This window comes from Haliotis cracherodii, unplaced genomic scaffold, assembly GCF_022045235.1.
Source record: "Haliotis cracherodii isolate W230 unplaced genomic scaffold, xgHalCrac1.p SCAF_4, whole genome shotgun sequence".
NCBI classification, from domain to species: domain Eukaryota; kingdom Metazoa; phylum Mollusca; class Gastropoda; order Lepetellida; family Haliotidae; genus Haliotis; species Haliotis cracherodii.
This window is the reverse complement of record NW_027266297.1, coordinates 21,040,535-21,059,220: the sequence shown is the minus strand read 5'-3', so window position 1 is coordinate 21,059,220 and position 18,686 is coordinate 21,040,535. Positions and strand designations below refer to the sequence as shown.

Genomic DNA, 18,686 nt, shown 5'->3' with positions numbered 1-18,686 from the left:
TCGTCTCCATGTTGCATTGATGTTACATATCGTTATTTGTTTTCATGAAATTGACTTTGATAAAAAGAATGAAATAACGACGAGAACCCATCAACCAAGGATATGACACATCCGAGGAGAACCGGGGATGTAGTTCGAGCTACTGTAAAGTTTGACTGTGACATGGTCATTCAGTCCAAGAAGGAACAATTCCTTGCGAACAAAAAATGTCATGTGGATCTTCTCTTGTATGTAACACATCAGAACCATAAAATCAGGATATTGTCCAATCACTACACAGGGTGATGTCTGTGCTTGTTCTACAGCTGTTTTGGCAATGATAACATCAGCATCTTCTTCTGCATGGACAGTTGTGAATCCCTTCTCTTTCATATTGTCACTCGGGAGAATGAGAAATCTTTGTTTGTTGTTAGTGTTCGCAAGGAGTTGTTCCTTCTTGGACTGAATATTCATGTCACTGTCAAACTTTACAGTAGCTCCAACTACATCCCCGGTTCTCCTCAGATGTGTCATATCCTTTGCTGATGGGTTCTCGTTGTAGCCATCAAAGACAAGTATGGACATTCCATAATGATTGGCGACAATAGTGTAGTACCAGACACAAACACCATCGTAATTGATCCCACGAGGCCATGGTAAACAAGTTCATTTATTCTCAAAAACCACGTTTGGTGGTACAAGAGCATATACAGTATACAAAGACAAATGAAAAATTAATTAATACACAATGATGAAATGCAGAATTAATAAATACAAGATATTATACAAGATGGCTGGAGTTAAGATTCTACTGTTCTTGTAAGAGATAATACCTTCGAGAGGTATTTTGATAGATTAATAATTTCTTTGGCGCCTTTGGTTGTAAATAATTTAACAAAGTTTGGTATACTTGGATATTTTGTTATGAGAGATGCCACTGAATTCACCCTAGTTTCAAGTGACAAGCGAAACGCCACTCAAATGACTTAAGTGATCTGACTTCATTCTTAACTGACAAGTGAACTGATATTAACTGAAATCCACTCAAACTATTTTGCGTTTAGAATTCGTCTTCATGTCATTATGGCTGGGTTTACGTTCGGTTTATTTCGAACAAACGCGGTGGTCGCAACTTAATCTTTGGAGAACGAACCGTGAAGATTCAGGGGTAGAATAGGTCTTCAGCAACCCAAGATTACCGTAAAAGGTGACTATGCTTGTCGTAAAAGGCGACTAACGGGATCGGGTGGTCAGGCTCGCTGACTTGGTTGACTTGATATTGATCAATGCTCATGATATTAATCACTGGATTGTCTGGTCCAGACTCGATTATTTACAGACCGCCGTCATATAGCTGGAATATAGCTGAGTGCGGCGTTAAACCAACCAACCAACCAACTTTGGAGAACACAAGTGTCGTATCAAGAACAGGCGCACAAACAGTATCCACTGAACGTGCATCAGGTTGTTCTGCAACCATCAACACCAACGATGACCAACAAAACACCAAAAAGGAGAAATATAGGGTGATTGACATCCTGCAGATCGCCCTTGTAAACCCCTGTGCGACCAGACAACTATCCAGAAATATCATGGCACTGTGTCACATTATATTGGTATTGTAAACGTAAATGTTGTTATCTAAAAAGAAAGTAGTATATGTATTGTGTTTATTTTACCCATACCATTTTAAAATTTATGTTGGTCTTTTTCCGTAGGTGCTGTTATGTTAAGTGTGTATTTTGATTGATGGATTTTGTACATATCAAACTAATCGATAAATGAATAAGAAAATGTCTATCCTTGTTAAATTTGTATTTGACATATCGCTATATATTGAAATATCCTATTGTATCCTTGACATGCCTTGACACGATCTCCATGCTTGTGAAAAACAGAGAAGTGGTTAAGCAACAGTTACGTGCGGGCATTGCGAGGATAAGCCGTATAAACACCGGGTTAATCCCACTAACCCGGCAGCCAGGAGGGTGGGGGGGAATAGGGGCATTGCATATTTGTCATATATTTACTGACAAATAGACACGGACAGATTGAGTTCAAATTGCTAGCATTCAGACTATAGTCGGTCGCTATTCAATCTTCAACCGTTACACCACGAGTTGGCATACGTATACCGAGGGGGGCGACCCCTAACCACCTATCAAATCTATCAAATACATGTAGCGGGATTCCTCGAGTGACCAATGCCACCTTTGACGCGCATATTGAATGGAACGGCTTGTACGTCTGTAACCATGACACATGTAAGTCCAACTTAATCTATTTTGAAACATACAATCTCAGTTTAATTGATCACATGCGTTATACTTTTGCAACTTAATATCGCTTGATATTTATTAATCTATTGGGAAATAGAAGCAGCGTTTGTACTCACGACTGTCAAAATGGATATAAAAGTTTGGGGAGGTGACTGTCGGGAATATTCGCTACTACTTAGATTCTTGGCTACAATGACCAGGAAGTGTATATAGAATGACGTATTAACTACGTCAAAACTGATGGTGCTCAAAATATATCGGCGGCGGGTTGTAAGGACTTTAGTGAGTGATTGAGTATGGTTTTACGCCGCTTTTACCAATATTCCATCAATATCACGACGGGGGACACCAGAAATGGGCTTCACACATTGTACCATGTCGGGAATCGAACCCGGGTCTTCGGCGTGACGAACGGACGCTTTAACCACTAGGCTACCCGACCGCCCCTAAGTACTTTAGTGGTTGATGTGGGTGTAGTGGGTTGGTGTGATGAAGGATTTTTGCAGCCTACATGATGAACTAGAGAGAAAGGAAGAAAGAGGGAGAAATAGTTTATTTAGGTGACACGCATTACGAATCCAAAAGTTGTGTTGTGCTGTGGGTATAACAAATAACAAAATACATATGTGTCATGCTTCAACAACCCATGCTTTTGGCCGTTGAAAAGAAATTGTTCGCCACAAAAAGTGAATTGTTGCAAGCTACTTTTCTTAAAACAATATTTAGCTCATAGTTTTTATTTAAAACATATCTGGTTTTGCAGATGTAGCTAAAACAAATAACTACTCTCAAAACATTTGCGTTTCAAACATTTTCTTATAGGACATTCATATTTGCTACTGACTAGTAAAAAGTGAAACTCGTCTTCTGTTACATTGTTTACACAATCTCAAGACCGTTGCCGACCCGTGAATATCAGGATAGAGAATAGGTCTTCAGCACCCCATTCTTGTAAGAGGCGACAAACTGGATCGGGTTGTCAGGCGTGCTGATTTGTTTGATGCATGTCATTGTATACCAGTTTGTTAGCTCGATGCTCAGGATGACAATCACTGGATTGTCTTGTCCAGACTCGATGTTTTTACAGACCACCGCAATATAGCCGGATTATTGTGGAGTGCGGCGTTAAATGACACACACTATCCTCACTATCCTCAGGGTATTGTTGAAGGCCCCATGCGTTGGACCCATCTGTCAGCAGTTACCTCAATTTTCAATATTGTGTTTTTACTGTTTGTGCAGTGTGTCTCATAGGTCAATAGTCTGATGTTATAGACGGACCGTTTTTTCAGTATAAAGGCCATGGGCCCAGACCACAGACATGAACGACGCATGCCAATGTAGTAATCGATTACGTTTCTCTTTGCCGTTAGACATTATATTAATTACATCAAAGTTTTCAGATGAAATTATATCCGTAAAATATGTTACTGTTTGATGCTTCTTAGAGCTTAATAACGCTCACAAACAAGCAATTAATTAAATTCATCCTCAATGAAATATCTACCATTTTCAATACAATGTTTACATAATCGTTCAGTGTATGGGACATTTGTATGTCTCCGAAAATCAACTGCAAGTTTAAACCTGCTACATCTGAAACGAGCCATACATATTCTCAGGTGTACTGGAATGGGTAGTGTGAGAGATTTTTTCTACATTTAACTAGGATTTAAAATGTTTATAATAAAAGCTATCAGATATACTATTAGTGGAATTACATCCTGATTGTTGAAGGTTATCAAATAATCTTTGTTGAAAGATGAATATATATATTGTACCATTTTCAATATTGCCTGATGTTATATTTGACTATCAATAACTATTTTCCTGTTTTAACATGTGTTGGCATCATGGTACACGTAAATAAACTATTCCTTCGCCTACTGACGCATTCTTTGTTAGCCAAGGCATTGGACAAGGGATAAGTTGCATACCGTTTATTGGTTTTAGTCTGTTTTCGAAGTCTTGGCATGTCGGCAAGTTTTGGTAGGATACTCAATATAGGAATACGATTTAATTATTCTATTCCAGAGAACCAGCATGATATTAACGTATATTGGTCGCTGTTTTCATGGCATTGGCCGCTACTTCCATATCATTGGTCGATACTCATGTTCGTATTGCTGAGCTCAAAGACACAAAATTCTCCGAACATGAGAAACCAACCACACCATACTGATACTTTTTTTTTCCTTTTAGAAAATGCAAGTACAACCCATCAACGATGATGATAAGGAAAACGAAAAGACTCCTGGCAGTTGTGTCACGTTCTTCACGTACTTCGCTGAAAGTACCTCGTTCATGGGAATACCCAAGATATATGCGTCGCCGCGAGTTCTATTCAAGGTAAGCGATGGTATAGTTTTCGAGTTGAAGCCATTACTATCGTCATTAACGCTACATCCGATATGTTGTAAGAGGCCGGGATACGGCAAACCGCTGGCTGCTAGCATCTGACCAAGCACGAGGCATCACCAAACCAGCCAGGTCACATCCGTGACGTGGTTTTTCAAGAAGTGCACATCCCAGTATTATTCATAAGAAGTCAACACGTCCCATTTTAATTCTGGAAACCCCAAAGTCCAGAAACTCTACGGTCTTTTCCCAGTCTCGGTCAAAGGTATTTACAAAATTAAACATGCTATTTTCATTGGAACATACCAAGGGGAAAAAAAATTGTTCAAAAACTCAATATTTACACTATGTCGCCCATGGGCCGAAGTGTGGAGAATATGTTCCTTTACTTAAAACTCATGTTTTTGTTTCGCAAATACATAAATTTATTTCTTTCAAGTATCATGACACAAAATTTAACTCATTTTAACTTAATTCAACTATGCACACCATATGAATGGTATTACGACAAAGGTCGGATGGAAATCTTTATCATGACAATGAGGTACTACTATGTTTCCATTTCTGATGGGGCGGTCGGGTAGCCTAGGGGTTAAAGCGTTCGCTCGTCACGCCGAAGACAGGGGTTCGATTCCCGACATGGGTACATTGTGTAAGCCCATTACTGGTGTCCCCCGCCGTGATATTGCTGGAATATTGCTAAAAGCGGCGTAAAACCTCACTCACTCACTCCATTTCTGATGAAACTTGCGATATTGCATCACTTTCACAGAGGTAAGCCACGTGAATAATAACGTCACAGGGTTTATTCAGGGGTGGGCTTTAAAAAGCGAACTAAGTACTACGACTGTACTTCGTCATACGAGGTTGCAGTACCTGTTCATGATATATGACGTTGGGTGATCGACATCGATCGTGAGATCGTGGATTCTCCCGATGATATTATATAAAGCCACTGGCTTCGATCTTCTTACACAAAGCCCGTAGGGGTTAAATATGCTTTAGCCAGGTTCGGCTACTTGGTTCAAAAGTGTCATCGTACTCCGATCTTTGCTCATAAAAGCGACAAAAAACAATATTTCCATTATCACAAGAATTCCCTGCTAAGATCGAAGTCCCTTGCACGCCTCCGACTGTATCATAAGCATACATGTATATCATTAGATTAATCAATGGATTGACTGATCAGATTCGATTATTTTCAGATTTTAGTTTAAATCGTTCACATAGCTTTAGAGATTAGTGACTTCGGCCTTGAACAAACAAAATCATGTTATATACGCGTTTCCAGGTGATGTGGACGTTGCTCTTCCTGACTGCCGCGTCGGTGATGATCATGCAACTGGTCGGGCTCTTCACGACGTTCTACAGTTACCCCATCAAGACGTCGGTGAAACTTGGCTTTACTGCTCTCCCCTTCCCCACCGTCACCATCTGCAACATGAACCCCATCATGTTGTCCAAGGCTTACATGCTCAGCTGCGATCTTCAGAAACTCCTGAAGTTACCTTCGGAATATCAGAGTAACGTAGGTCATCATGCATATTACCTTGCCCAGAGTCCTCTTTCTAGTACAGCACCATACCGTGCTTGTGTGTTTCACCAAAGTGGTAAACGTCTGAGACCTGCATCACTTCGGGCTTTCTTCCCATATTAAGCTGACACAGCTGTGATATACTAATTACTGGAATACTATTCAACGCGGCGTTAAACCAAACTCAGTGCAAAGGTTGCCTATTTTCAGAGTTGCTGCTCGGTTCAGTTTCCCGTTGGTCCCAATGTGTAAAAATGATCTTTGGTCCGTCAGCACTATATTGATTAACAAGTAGTTAAGAGGGATGTAACACAGATATTTTGTCCTTCAGAGTCTTCCCAACGTTGTGAAACGCATAACTTCATTTTGGATTGTTTCGTTCCAAGGAGTTGGGAGGTGATTGTCTGGTCATGACTATGTTACGTTCAAACACCTACCTTGTCTTAAAGCAGTTGGTAAAGAGATCCAACGTTGTCCACAATTAGTGATTAGTGATTAGTGATTATTATTATTTTGGATTTCTGAAGGATTGTGTGAACCTCACCGACACAGTGGACCTCACCTCCTTCACGGAGACGGAGTTGGTGTGCGACGAGTACGGCTGTTACGAGGAGGAAGTGAGTGGGCTTAACCAGGCTTATGTCAGGAAGGAGATGATCGCCGACTATCTGGGAGGAGAATCATCGTAAGGGCTACATTCATGTTTGTTTGTTTGTTTGTTTTTTAACGTCACACTCGGCAATATGACGGCGGTCTGTAAATAATGGAGTACCGAGCAGACAATCGAGTGATTGGCATCTTGAGCATCACTACGCAATTGGGATACGATGACATGCATCAAACAAGTTAGCGAGTGTGACCACCCGATCCGGTTAATCGCCTCTTACAAGAATGGGGTGCAGAAGACCTATTCTCTACCCTGATATTCACGGATCGGCAACGGTCTTGAGATTGTGTAAACAATGTAACAGAAGACGAGTTTCACTTTTACTAGTCAGTAGTAAGCAGTCAATATGAATCTCTCAGAAGAAAATGTTTGGAACGCAAATTGTATGGAGAGTATAGCTATCGTTTTAGCTACATTGTACGTCTGCAAAACGAGATATGTTTCAAATTTTAACTATGAGCTAAATATTGTTTTACGAAAAGTAGCTTACCACTATGTACTTTTTGTGGCCAACATTTTCTTGTGGGTTCGAATACCGGACGGGATTCAACCCACAAAAGTACGAGAATCTGTACTTTACCAAGAAAGTGTTATCTCAAATATAACATTTGTTACATTTGACCACTTTCTAAATGACATGGTGTGTTCACAATTTATTTTCAACAGTCAGAAGCACAATTGTGTTTTTCAAGCATTTTCTGGGACAATGAATTTTGATAAAATTCTCTAAACTTCATGAATACTTTCATAACGTATGGTAGTTACAGGGTTCTTTTAATTTCCCCAACTCTTCACTTGTAGCGCGCTGCGGAAGTTCGTTGGCCATGACCTTGAAACCATGCTGATTGAGTGCTCTATCAATGGACGAAGTTGCAGTTACAGGTTGTAACATATGTTATGTAAAATATACGTAATGATAACATAGTAAAGAAGACATTGCCTCTATGTAACTAGGATGTTATTGCTAACTACACAGATTGATTGGCATCATACTAATTTGAGTTAGCCAATTACGTGAATTGTGTTTGTTTGGCGCAAAACATTTTAGACAATCATTGTATCATATATAATGGAATATAATTGGAATGTATATATATATTCCAATTTGTTCTTAGCTAATTCATTCTGCGCAGATAAGCTGCATGTTTGTGCAGTGAAATACGCAAGAGATATCACCGTTACCCAATCAATTTGGAGTTGATGCGTACAAATACGCATGGAATTGTTCAAAAACCTAATAGTGTACCCAGTGTGTCATTTTTTACTTGCGTACATATATCTATTTGCTGATCGAATGCAAGCTTCACACATGCATGAACTCGCTAATTGCTCATTAAATATGTATTTCGCTATTGTGAGTTTGCGCACAAACATTATCTGAGCCCTGATGTACCCAATGATGGCATGTTCTGGTGAAACAAAGCCCAGTAGATGAAGAGTGACTGGGTTTTACTGTATAATTATGTCATGAATTGACGCAGAGATAACATAATCAGTGGATTTGTCTTTTGCACATCATATATCTCTCTGTGAAGATGGTTCAACATTTTGCTTTCCAGCAACTTTACGGCGTTTCTATCTAAAGAGCATGGCAACTGCTACACATTGAAGAACAATGGGATCCAGGCCACGAAGAGTGGACCAGAATCAGGTAAATATCATAAAGCGGGGTACGGGTTATGTTGGGTATACGATAACACACAGTGAGAGCAGGACCATCCGTTATCCATTTCAGATGTTCCTTGCGACATTTAAAATGCCCTGACGGCCTGAACCGGGACGGGTACGAGTTCACATCGCCCGAACTTCGCGGGCAGGACATGCTTACTCTTTTCGCGTTCAGGGGAGGGGGGGGCACGGGTGGCCCAGTCGTCTAAGGCGCCGCGATTCGCTGTGCAGAGTTGCGTCCCCTGGGCACGCCAGAAACCTATTATTGTGGGTTTCGAATCCCGGTTCGCCCCAATTATGTTTCTAGGTTTGTCAGCACCATACCCGTGCTCGTGGGTTTCACCGAAGTGGTAAACGTCTGAAACCTGCATCACTTCGGGCTTTCCTCCCACATTAAGCTGACACGCCGCGATATGACTGGAATACTGTTAAGAGCGGCGTTAAACCGAACTCACTCACTCACTCACTGATTTTCAGTGATCCATTCATATAATTTTCTCCGCAATTTTAGGTCAAATGGAATCTGTTTCGATGGATAATCGAGACTGTCTATTCTCTGGCGTTGACGCTCCATATTTAAGAGGAAATATAGCTCCCGATGATCTTTGCTTGTAAGAGCCTGTTGTCAGGGTGGGTGGCTGCGTGACGATGGTGATGATAGTTGCTCATGATTCCATGCTCGATTGAGTCCAAGCTCGATTATTTGCAAGCTCAGTGACACAGCAAGACACCACCGTTAAACATAACTTATCCACATCTACCAAGTATATATGCGTATCTGAAATTAGAAAACAATAATCATTCAAAATGAACACGATGTCTTGGGACGTAATTCAGAATTAATAAGGTGGTGATGGATGGAGAATGAAATGGGTTTTTTAAATAAATTCTAACCATGGCAATTAACAACCATTTTATACACACAGTTGCAAGAAATACAATAATGTTTTGTCCGTCAAGCTTTTCGTCTCATTATTACAGATTAAGATTCTTTATTTCTTATTAAACCATCATTGGTGGTACACGAGCAGATACAATAAATACACAATATATAACAGAATAATCAAGATGACTGTACATATAGTGACACTTTGAAAACTAATATTCGATTTTTGGTCATATTTGGCAAAATGGCCACAAAAATTTAATTAAGTTGTTCTGTGTAATTTGGTTGGAGATAATCAAAATCAACAATGTCGTCGTTCCGGTTCGAATCTCATTCGATGTGTAAAGTGAGTGAGTGAGTGAGTGAGTATGGTTTTACGCCGCTTTTACCAATATTCCAGCAATATCACGCGAGGGACACCAGAAATGGGCTTCACACATTGTACCATGTCGGGAATCGAACCTAGGTCTTCGGCGTGACGAGCGAACGCTTTAACCACTAGGCTACCCGACCGCCCCCATTCGATGTGTAAAGACGGATATTTTATGGATGACATTTATTCTATTGTGATGCGACGTTTCCGTATGGATACTTTAAGTTTGTTCATTCGATGTGGACCCGTGAAGATCCAGGGTAGAATAGGTCCTCAGCAAGCCATGCTTGCCGTAAGAGGCGACTATGCGTTAAACAACAATCAATCATGCGATGTGTTTCGCATAGCGCATCATATCTGATGCTTGAAAACATGATTATCAGTTTTCATAAATTAACACTGTAGTTGCGTATTCAAAAATGTAAGGAACTTACTATTTACGATTCGATCTACATAAGATACATTTTATAGTCGATAGATTCGGCGACAAATGCAGTTTTGTATTAATATAATATGTGCAAAGGTGTGTAATTGCTTTTAAGCGAAACAAGTAATGGAATTCATAAGCAACTGCCGTCTTCTCCAGGGGTAATACTCCATCTACCGTCTCAGTGGAGAGATTGGGGCTTGACGTTTCGAAATGGCATAGGAAGCAGTTGTTGGTAATAGCAGGTACATTTAAAAGCACAGCAACTATTTATAATATTTATTGTAAATTCCTTTTGAACTAGCTGAGGCTAGCGCTGAGCCAACCCAAAAGAAAAATGGTCTTTTAGTGTGTTCTCTGCTACTGATAGTAGCCATTCTCTGTTACCAGATTCTGGAGAATATCATGTTTCCAGATAAACCGCAAGAGACCCGCACATTTTTAACAAAACCAGGCTATAAATATTTTTGTTTATTTACATAGTTATCCAGTTTCATATAATCAATTATTATTCACTTGAGTTATCAACATTATTAGTTTATGTGGAGTTCGTCCTTGTTTGCCATAGAGTAGGAAACTTGGAGTCGATTGTCTTGGTCCTTTAGCGGGTTTTAAGAATTTTAGGTAAACCTTTTCAATAATATCCATTATTTCATAAGCCCAACCTCTGATCCATAATTAAGACTGGTACAGTGCTATACCGATACCTTTACGTAATCAATCTATAGGCAAATTAAACTTCCTTGCTTTAACAAAGAACAAATTGCATTGGTAGTACAAGTGTACTCAATAAAGTTGACAACTACCCAAACGTGTAGATCACTCTAAATAATGATTATCAGATTCATACTAACGGAGCCATCCAGTATAGAAGGCGCTGTTTCAACAGGACAACGCTCCATCGAACACAGCTCGTGTCACGGTAGACTACTTTCATAATGCCAACATCAGCGTTTTGCCTTGGCCGTCAATCCAATCGAACACCTCTGGGATGAACTCGATCGAAGTGTACGTCAACGTCAGAACACACCGCAGACACTCCAACAACTAGCCAACGCGTTACAAGCAGAATGGCGCAGAATTCCGCAGGACAGAATTCGTACATTTATCCAGTCAGTGCCTAGGAGATGCAGAGCCGTTGTTGCTGCCCGTGGCGGTTACACGAGATAATGAGTTCAGTATACTGAGTACTGATACCTTGTGGCCTTATGTGACGTGACAATGAATAGTTTTCAATGCCTTTGTACAATGACAACATATGACTATCGAGCTCCAAATTTAATATTTGTATCTATGTAACTGAAATAAATATATCGACTTTATTAGGTACAATAAATTCACTAAATTCAGTCAGTGCGTTTCTTCTTTTCAAGAGTGTATATGAAGTATATTCGGAAAAAAACGAAATAACGAGAAAATAATCGATGCACTGAATATTTTTCGAAGTATTGAGAAAATAATTGAAATAAGGAGAAAATAGTCGAAGCAAAGAAGCATTTTTTCGAATTTTCAATTTTTACAATAAATATCCATGAAATAACGAGAAAAATAAGCGAACTACGAGAAGATATTCGAAGTATTAAGAAATAATTGAAATAACGAGAAAACAATCGACGCTACGAGCATAACTTCGAAGACAAACTTGAAAATACGGAGAAAATACTGGAAATTACGAGAGAAAAACTCGAAGTATGGAGAAAAAATAGAAATTACGAATAAAAAATCGAAGTAACGACAAATATTCAAAATTTCGAGAAAATATGCAAATAATTGAAATTTAAAAAATATATGCTACCAAAGTGACACCATTATACGAAAGCCTGATGGCACCACTTTGGCAGCATTAATTTATATTTGTTTAAATCGAAATTTCTCATTATTGCAACTATTTTCTCAAAATAACGAGTTTTTTTCTTGTAACTGTGAATATTTTCTCGTTATTTCAAGTTTATCGCAGAAAAGCGATTTTTTCCTAACGAATACTGTTATTTTCTCGTTATTTCAAATATTTTCTCGATCTCTGCTTCGATTTTTTCTTATTATTTCGAATAATTTTCCTTATTTCAAGTTTATTTTAAAAACTCGAAATTTCGAATTTGATCTTGTTATTTCAATTATGTCTCGAAATTTCGAAATAATGAGAAAATAATCAACATTAACAGAAAATAATCGAAGTAGCGAGAAAATACTAGAAGCAACGGGAAAATAATTGAAATAACAAGTATAATAATTTAAGCAACGAAAAACTTTCGAAATTTTGAGCTTTTGAAAAAATAATCTTGAAACAATGGAAGAAATTCGAAATGACGAAAATATAATAGTAATGATAAAGTAACGAGAAAAAATCGAAATTTCGAGAAAATAAACAATACTTGAGTTAACGAGAAATTTCGATTCAATAAATATATAAATTTTATATGCTAACAACGTGGCACAATATGGCTTTCGTACATTTGCACCTCGTTATATAATTTCATCGTAATAAATGTATGTTCAACATGCAATGTGTTTGAATGTTTCTACCAGGTTTGTCGATGGTTATCAATCTGGAGTCGGAGGATTTCATCGATTCTTTCAAGACGGGGTACGGCCTGCGGGTGGTGATACACGACAACGGGACACGCCCCTTTCCCAGGACAGAGGGCTTCACTGTCTCAGCAGGTTCTGAGACTAGTATTGCAATGAAACTGGTACGTCTCTGATATGTATCTCCATCCCCTTGTCACACAAACCCTTTATCGAGACAGCAAGATGTATGGGGACATTAAGAGAGCATAGACTTTTGCCAGTTTTGTAATTTTAAACACTATAGAAATTGAATATCATTTCTTTCTGATATGTCCGTTTTATGGTGAACTCAGACAAAAGTTCATTGATAACTAGGATATCCGTTATCCTAGTTTACAGAAATGTGTTTCTTTAATGTCAAGTAACAATGCTGCATTCTGTGAACCTGAGAAGTAATATCCCGGGGATTTTATATATTATCTCGGCGATATTTGCTATATAATATGGTTTCATATCGCCGGGATTTTATTAGTTCAACCTCCAATTATATTGTAACATATGACTGTTTCTCACTAAAAATTTATTTTGCATTCAATTGATTCAATTGATTTTGCATTTGAACACAATATAAGGAAATGTAAAATCAAATGACAAATGTTTTCTTTATATTCCCGAGGATCGTACAGGCAGCCTCCGTATCTGTAGCCCAGTGAGTGTACCACTAGGCTACAGAGGCACTTATAAAACACAATGCTTTTCAGACAGTCCTTTTCAAGTACCGTACGCCAGCAACAGATATTTTACGCACTTTTCCTAAGGTTCTTTGAAAATGTGTTTGAAACATTAAAATGTTGATAATTGTTGTTTAAGTTTCTTTTTTCGGTTTATAAGTTAGATAAAAAAAATTCCCCTCGGGGTTTGATTATATTTAAAACCCTTGTCCCGCGGATGCTGATTTTAAATATCATAAAAGCCATCGGACGTGTTTTATCCTACACTTAACACTATATGATTGTTACTGAGAGTTCACTTAATCACAGGTAAAGATCGAGCGGCTTGGAGGCCTATACGGCTCCTGCAATGACAGCACAGATTTCAAAAGGAGGTTCGGTGTGTCGTACACAGAGCGGGTGAGTATGTGCAAGTAGAAAAGAAAATATATCAATAAAATCAAGCCAGAGGGTAAGTGATCGATGAGTGCTTTTTTTCTGAACGCCGCATCAACATTCTTGAAGCTATTCGCGTCGAGTAAGCCTTCTAGAGTACCGGGCCGTTAATTCACATTTGGTAAAGAATTAAATTCCTAAGAAAATATCTTTAATTGAATGCAACACCATTCTGTTATATACATTTATATCTTTTGCGAAAACAGTAATACGAATAGTGAAATGTTGATACAAGAGGCTTTCAGGCTTGCGGTTATGTAAAAATCTTAGATACGAAACTAGCCTTTTCAAAAACTATTTTAATGTGATCATATACACAAAGTTATCTTGATCCTTGATAATTGCGTATTTAGTAGGATATCTTAATGTCTTTATTTTCGATGTGTTGCTAATCCCAGATGTATGTGGGTCGCCCGGCGATCAGTATATAGCACAGGGGCTTGTAAAGCCGAACTTAGCAGCAAGGTGTGTAAGGTCACTACCGGGGTCATGGTAATAGAAACATTGATCCTGGTAGTGACCTTACAATCCTTGCTACTAACGTTTGCGTTACAAGATCCTGAGTTATCTGGTGTTGTTTTAAAGGCGTGTCGGGAGTTTTGTCTACGAAACATCGTGATAGAAACATGCAAGTGTCAACCGGAGAATGAGGAGACAGTCAACCCCACTCTCAAGATCTGCACCACCGATACAGGTAAGAAAACATGGTTGGTTGGCGGGGAAAGGGGAGCTACTCCACTATCAAGATCTGCACCACCGACACAGGTAAGGAGACATGGTTGGTTGGCGGGGAAAGAGGAGCTACTCCACTATCAAGATCTGCACCACCGACACAGATAAGGAGACAATTTCCGTCCAATCAAATTACACATGTGAGCGAAAGACAATCCGTGCGAAGACGCTAATAAGGCAAATCGACGTTGATGAAGTTGTGTTTGCGAATGGGTTCCGTATATCATTCTGGAATGGAGACATATTCATGCTTTATTACTTCAGAGTTTTCCTGTGAGGACAGGGCCTATGGCAAGTATATGGTGGACACCAGTAAAGGCGCGGATATCTGCAAGTGCGGTAGCCCATGTTCGTGAGTACATTTATTTAAGAAATAAACGACTCGTGGTCGTTGTTAATCGTACAATAAAACACTGCAGGGAGAATAATCCATGAGTGTCGTTTATTTCATATACGAGATATCAACATTTTGTACAGCTTCTTTAAGGGAAAGAATGTACAGATTTGTTTAATTAAGAGGAACACAACGTTTCGGAGTATATGCTTATTCCTCCATCAACTTAAAAAAATATTTACCCCTATTTTAATTATGATGACCCCCCTCCCCACCCCTTAAAAAGTCGTTGCGCTGGGATCGCTTTGGTCTTATGGTACTAACTGGTAGTTTTATATAGTGATGAAATAATATGTAAGTTGTTTATAACTTAAACTTATATGTTGCAGCGAGAAGGTTTACGAAACAAGTGTCTCATCCCGCCGGTGGCCAGTACTTGAACATGTGGTAGGTAGTGCATACAGACGTCAGACGGTTGACCTGGGTTTGTTGTCGCTCGGAATTTATGCCTCAAAATGTAAAAAAGTGTCGCAGAATGTATGTTAACTTGCCCCTAACGATTATTTCCGTGAAGTTCATTGTCCTGTGGCTGGGTTGAGCTTAAGGACAGTATCAGGAGACAGGGAAATAGTCCTGCCTTTGTAATCAGGAATTGTCAGCAAGTTTTACCTTGGGCGCGTTACAAGCCAAGAATCGTTTAGAGTAAGCAAATTAATCGCTCATTCGGGGGTCAGGAACAGCTCAAAGCAATTGCGCACTCTTCCAAAATGGCGTTGCAACTACCGCTTGGTTGCCTTGACCTAATGAAGAACGTAATAGAAGAGGCTCGGTGACGAACTGATGAAAGATGTGGAGCAGACTGAAGATGATTTAGTTAACGCTGCCTTTGCTCATTATCCCCTGCCCCAACGAAGTTGGCGGGGGATATAGAAATGGGTTCCGTCCGTGTGTGCTTGTGTGTGTGTGCGTCCCGAAATCGTTTCCGGAGCAAAACTCAGAAACCGTTAAATATTTCTCTACGAAACTTTGCATGTCTATCAGACTCATGCTGAACTGGTGCCTTTTTCTATTTCGGAATTTCATATTTTTTTATTTGTTACGTTTCCACGGCAACAAGTTGGACTTAGGTTCTATAAGGGTGCTGTTCGTTTCCGGAGCGTAACTAAAAAACTGTTAAATACTGTCTTACAAAACTTTGCACGTCTACTAGGCACATACTGAACTGGTGCCTTTTGCTATTTAGGTATTTTATATTTTTTTATTTGTTACGTTTCCATGGCAACAAGTTGGACTTAGGTTCTTTTCCAGAACGTAACTCAAAAACCGTTAAAAACATTCTTACAAAACTTTGCATGTCTACCAGGCACATACTGAACTGGTGTCTTTTGATATATAGCACTTTTAGAAATTGTTATTGTTTATGTTTCCATGACAACAAGTTGGATTTAAGTTTTAATATAGGATTGGTTTACTTAAGGAGTATAACAAATAAACTAAACTGTTAAATATTTCTTGCCAAACATTGCATGTCTATATATTAAGCGCATACTGAACTAGTGCCATTTAATATTAAGGAGTTATAGAAATGTTTATTTTACAATTTCCATTGCAGCTTTTTTACATGGGCGCTCGCTCATCACTTCGAAGGCCCTGGTTCGATTCCCCACCAGGGTACATGTGAGAAACCCATTTCTGGTGTTTCTCGTCGTGATATTGATCGAATATTGGTAAAAGCGCCTTAAATACCTATTCATTCACTCACTCATCTGTCTAATGGTGTTTCTTCTCATTCCACAGCGGACGTTAGAACAACAAGCATGTTTGATTGACAGTTTCAGCCCTAAGTGCAGCTACTCCACTTACGACTTTGCCAACGTCGACCTCAGAACGTGAGTAATTTTAAATGCCGAACTGAAGTCATATGTTCTCAAACACCTGTCTGAACACACATACCCTTTTAAAAATTAAATTTGGACATACTTAAAAATATATGAAAACTTTCAATAGTATGGCCGCTGTTGTGACTTCGTCTCGGGCATGGTGATGGCAAACGTAGAAACATAATCAAGGCGACCCCGGGATTCGAACCCACGATCATAGGTTTCTAGAACACACAAGGGACGCAACTCTGCACAGCTAATTGCGGCGCCTTAGACGCATGGCTTCCTGTGTCCCCTGAAGACAAATTACAGATTTTTTTGTCAAAATATGATAATGAATACGACTGGTCCTGTTGACAGTGAATATGTAGATGGATTCTGAACATCATTCGAAAGAAGAATATGTCCACAATACCACGCTCATGTTATGTCTTATTTTTCAGATCATCTTTCTTAAGGCTAAAAGTTTATTTCAACAGCTTGAATTTTGAAAGTATAAAAGAAGAACCTTTTTATGATGTAAGTAAAAAGTGACTAAAACATTCCCATAATCATAAGAACTCCCTCATAAAGGCAGAGTCGGGTAGAAAAGATCTTCAACAATCCTTGCTTGCCGTAAAAAGCGACTATGCTTGTAAGAGGTGACTAATGGGATCGGGTGGTCAGGCTCGCTGACTTGGTTGATGCATGTCATCGTATCCCAATTGCGTGGATCGATGCTCATGATGTCAATCACTGGATTGTCTGGGCCAGACTCGATTATTTACAGACCGCCGTCATATAGCTGGAATATTGCTGAGTGAGGCGTTAAACAACAAACAAACAAACAAACAAAATATCATCAGCTTGTGTTTATGAATCACTGTCAAATAATGATGATACCAGGTGTTAGGGAAAAGGTGAGCGAATCCTGCTCTCCTGTTGACATGAGAGAGCGTGTGTGTCATATCCTTGATGTTACATAGCTGTTAAACATTTTCCACATAATTTATCTGAACCTCATTTTTTTTCATTTTGACCGCAATGTTGCATGAATTTAGTCCATTATCTGTTCCAGACTGAGCGCTTCCTGTCGGATGTGGGTGGTACTATGGGCCTGTGGACTGGAGCATCTATTCTCAGTCTGGCCGAATTCCTGGAAATCCTGCTCGCCATGTTTTTATGGTGCTTCACTCCGAAGTCACCAGGAACCAATTCTGTTAAATGAATTGATGTTGACAGTAGCTGTTGTTGTCATTGTGATTTATTCAGCACAACATATATGATTTGGAGAACGTGGTCGTATGAATGGTATTACGATCGCTTTGTGGAACGGTTCGTGCAGCTCCATGACCCTTGTGTCATGACCAGGCGTTTATTTCCGAATCGTACATGATCCAGACTAAAGCTTTATATGTCCTGGTTGTGATCATTTTTTATCCGGGAAATTTGTCACTGACACTATAACACATTAAACCACATCATAATGCACCTCTTGGTCAACTTATTCTGCTTTTATGGCCAAAAATATCCGTATTGCGTTTCTTTTTTTACGAGTAAATATATATATATATATATCATATGTCTTGATGTCTGTTATTTAGGAACATTTGCCTGTGGATTTAATAGCACTAGCGCACTTTTGAGGAAGGGTCGGTCGTAATCAATCCCTTTAGCACACAAATTTATTAATTCATGTGATTTATCGTTGCCCTTCACGTTTAAGTTTGCACATGAATTATTTGCAGGATTTTACATCCTGGTTTTCAAGTTATTATGTTTATTAAAATTTATGTATACTCGTTTACGTTTTTTTCTAATCCGTCACACGAAGATATGAAATGTGAAACTTGTGATGAATATTGATCCGTACATAACGAATCTCATTTTTAGCCTGTCATCATTTATGTAGTGCT

At 39.1% G+C, this 18,686-nt stretch overlaps 1 protein-coding gene across 1 annotated transcript; it reads left to right on the top strand.

Moving 5' to 3' along the window:
- The first annotated feature begins 2,183 nt into the window (after positions 1-2,183).
- Positions 2,184-17,998, top strand: LOC139480513 (epithelial sodium channel subunit alpha-like). The gene is made up of 14 exons (XM_071263606.1): positions 2,184-2,243; positions 4,461-4,607; positions 5,908-6,144; positions 6,678-6,835; positions 7,619-7,699; positions 8,377-8,468; positions 12,698-12,861; positions 13,720-13,809; positions 14,431-14,539; positions 14,842-14,929; positions 15,301-15,358; positions 16,709-16,800; positions 17,235-17,310; positions 17,849-17,998. The coding sequence occupies exons 1-14, from the start codon at positions 2,184-2,186 to the stop codon at positions 17,996-17,998; spliced, it is 1,602 nt and encodes a 533-aa protein (XP_071119707.1).
- The last annotated feature ends 688 nt before the right edge of the window (positions 17,999-18,686 follow it).

What these genes read in the sequence shown, in the direction of transcription:
- LOC139480513 (XM_071263606.1), top strand. Translation starts at nt 2,184, where the DNA reads ATGCCACCTTTGACGCGCATATTGAATGGAACGGCTTGTACGTCTGTA. An exon ending in GAAGAGTGGACCAGAATCAG is followed by an intron (nt 8,469 to 12,697) that starts GTAAATATCATA and finishes TGTTTCTACCAG; the next exon opens with GTTTGTCGATGGTTATCAAT. An exon ending in GTGTGTCGTACACAGAGCGG is followed by an intron (nt 13,810 to 14,430) that starts GTGAGTATGTGC and finishes GTTGTTTTAAAG; the next exon opens with GCGTGTCGGGAGTTTTGTCT.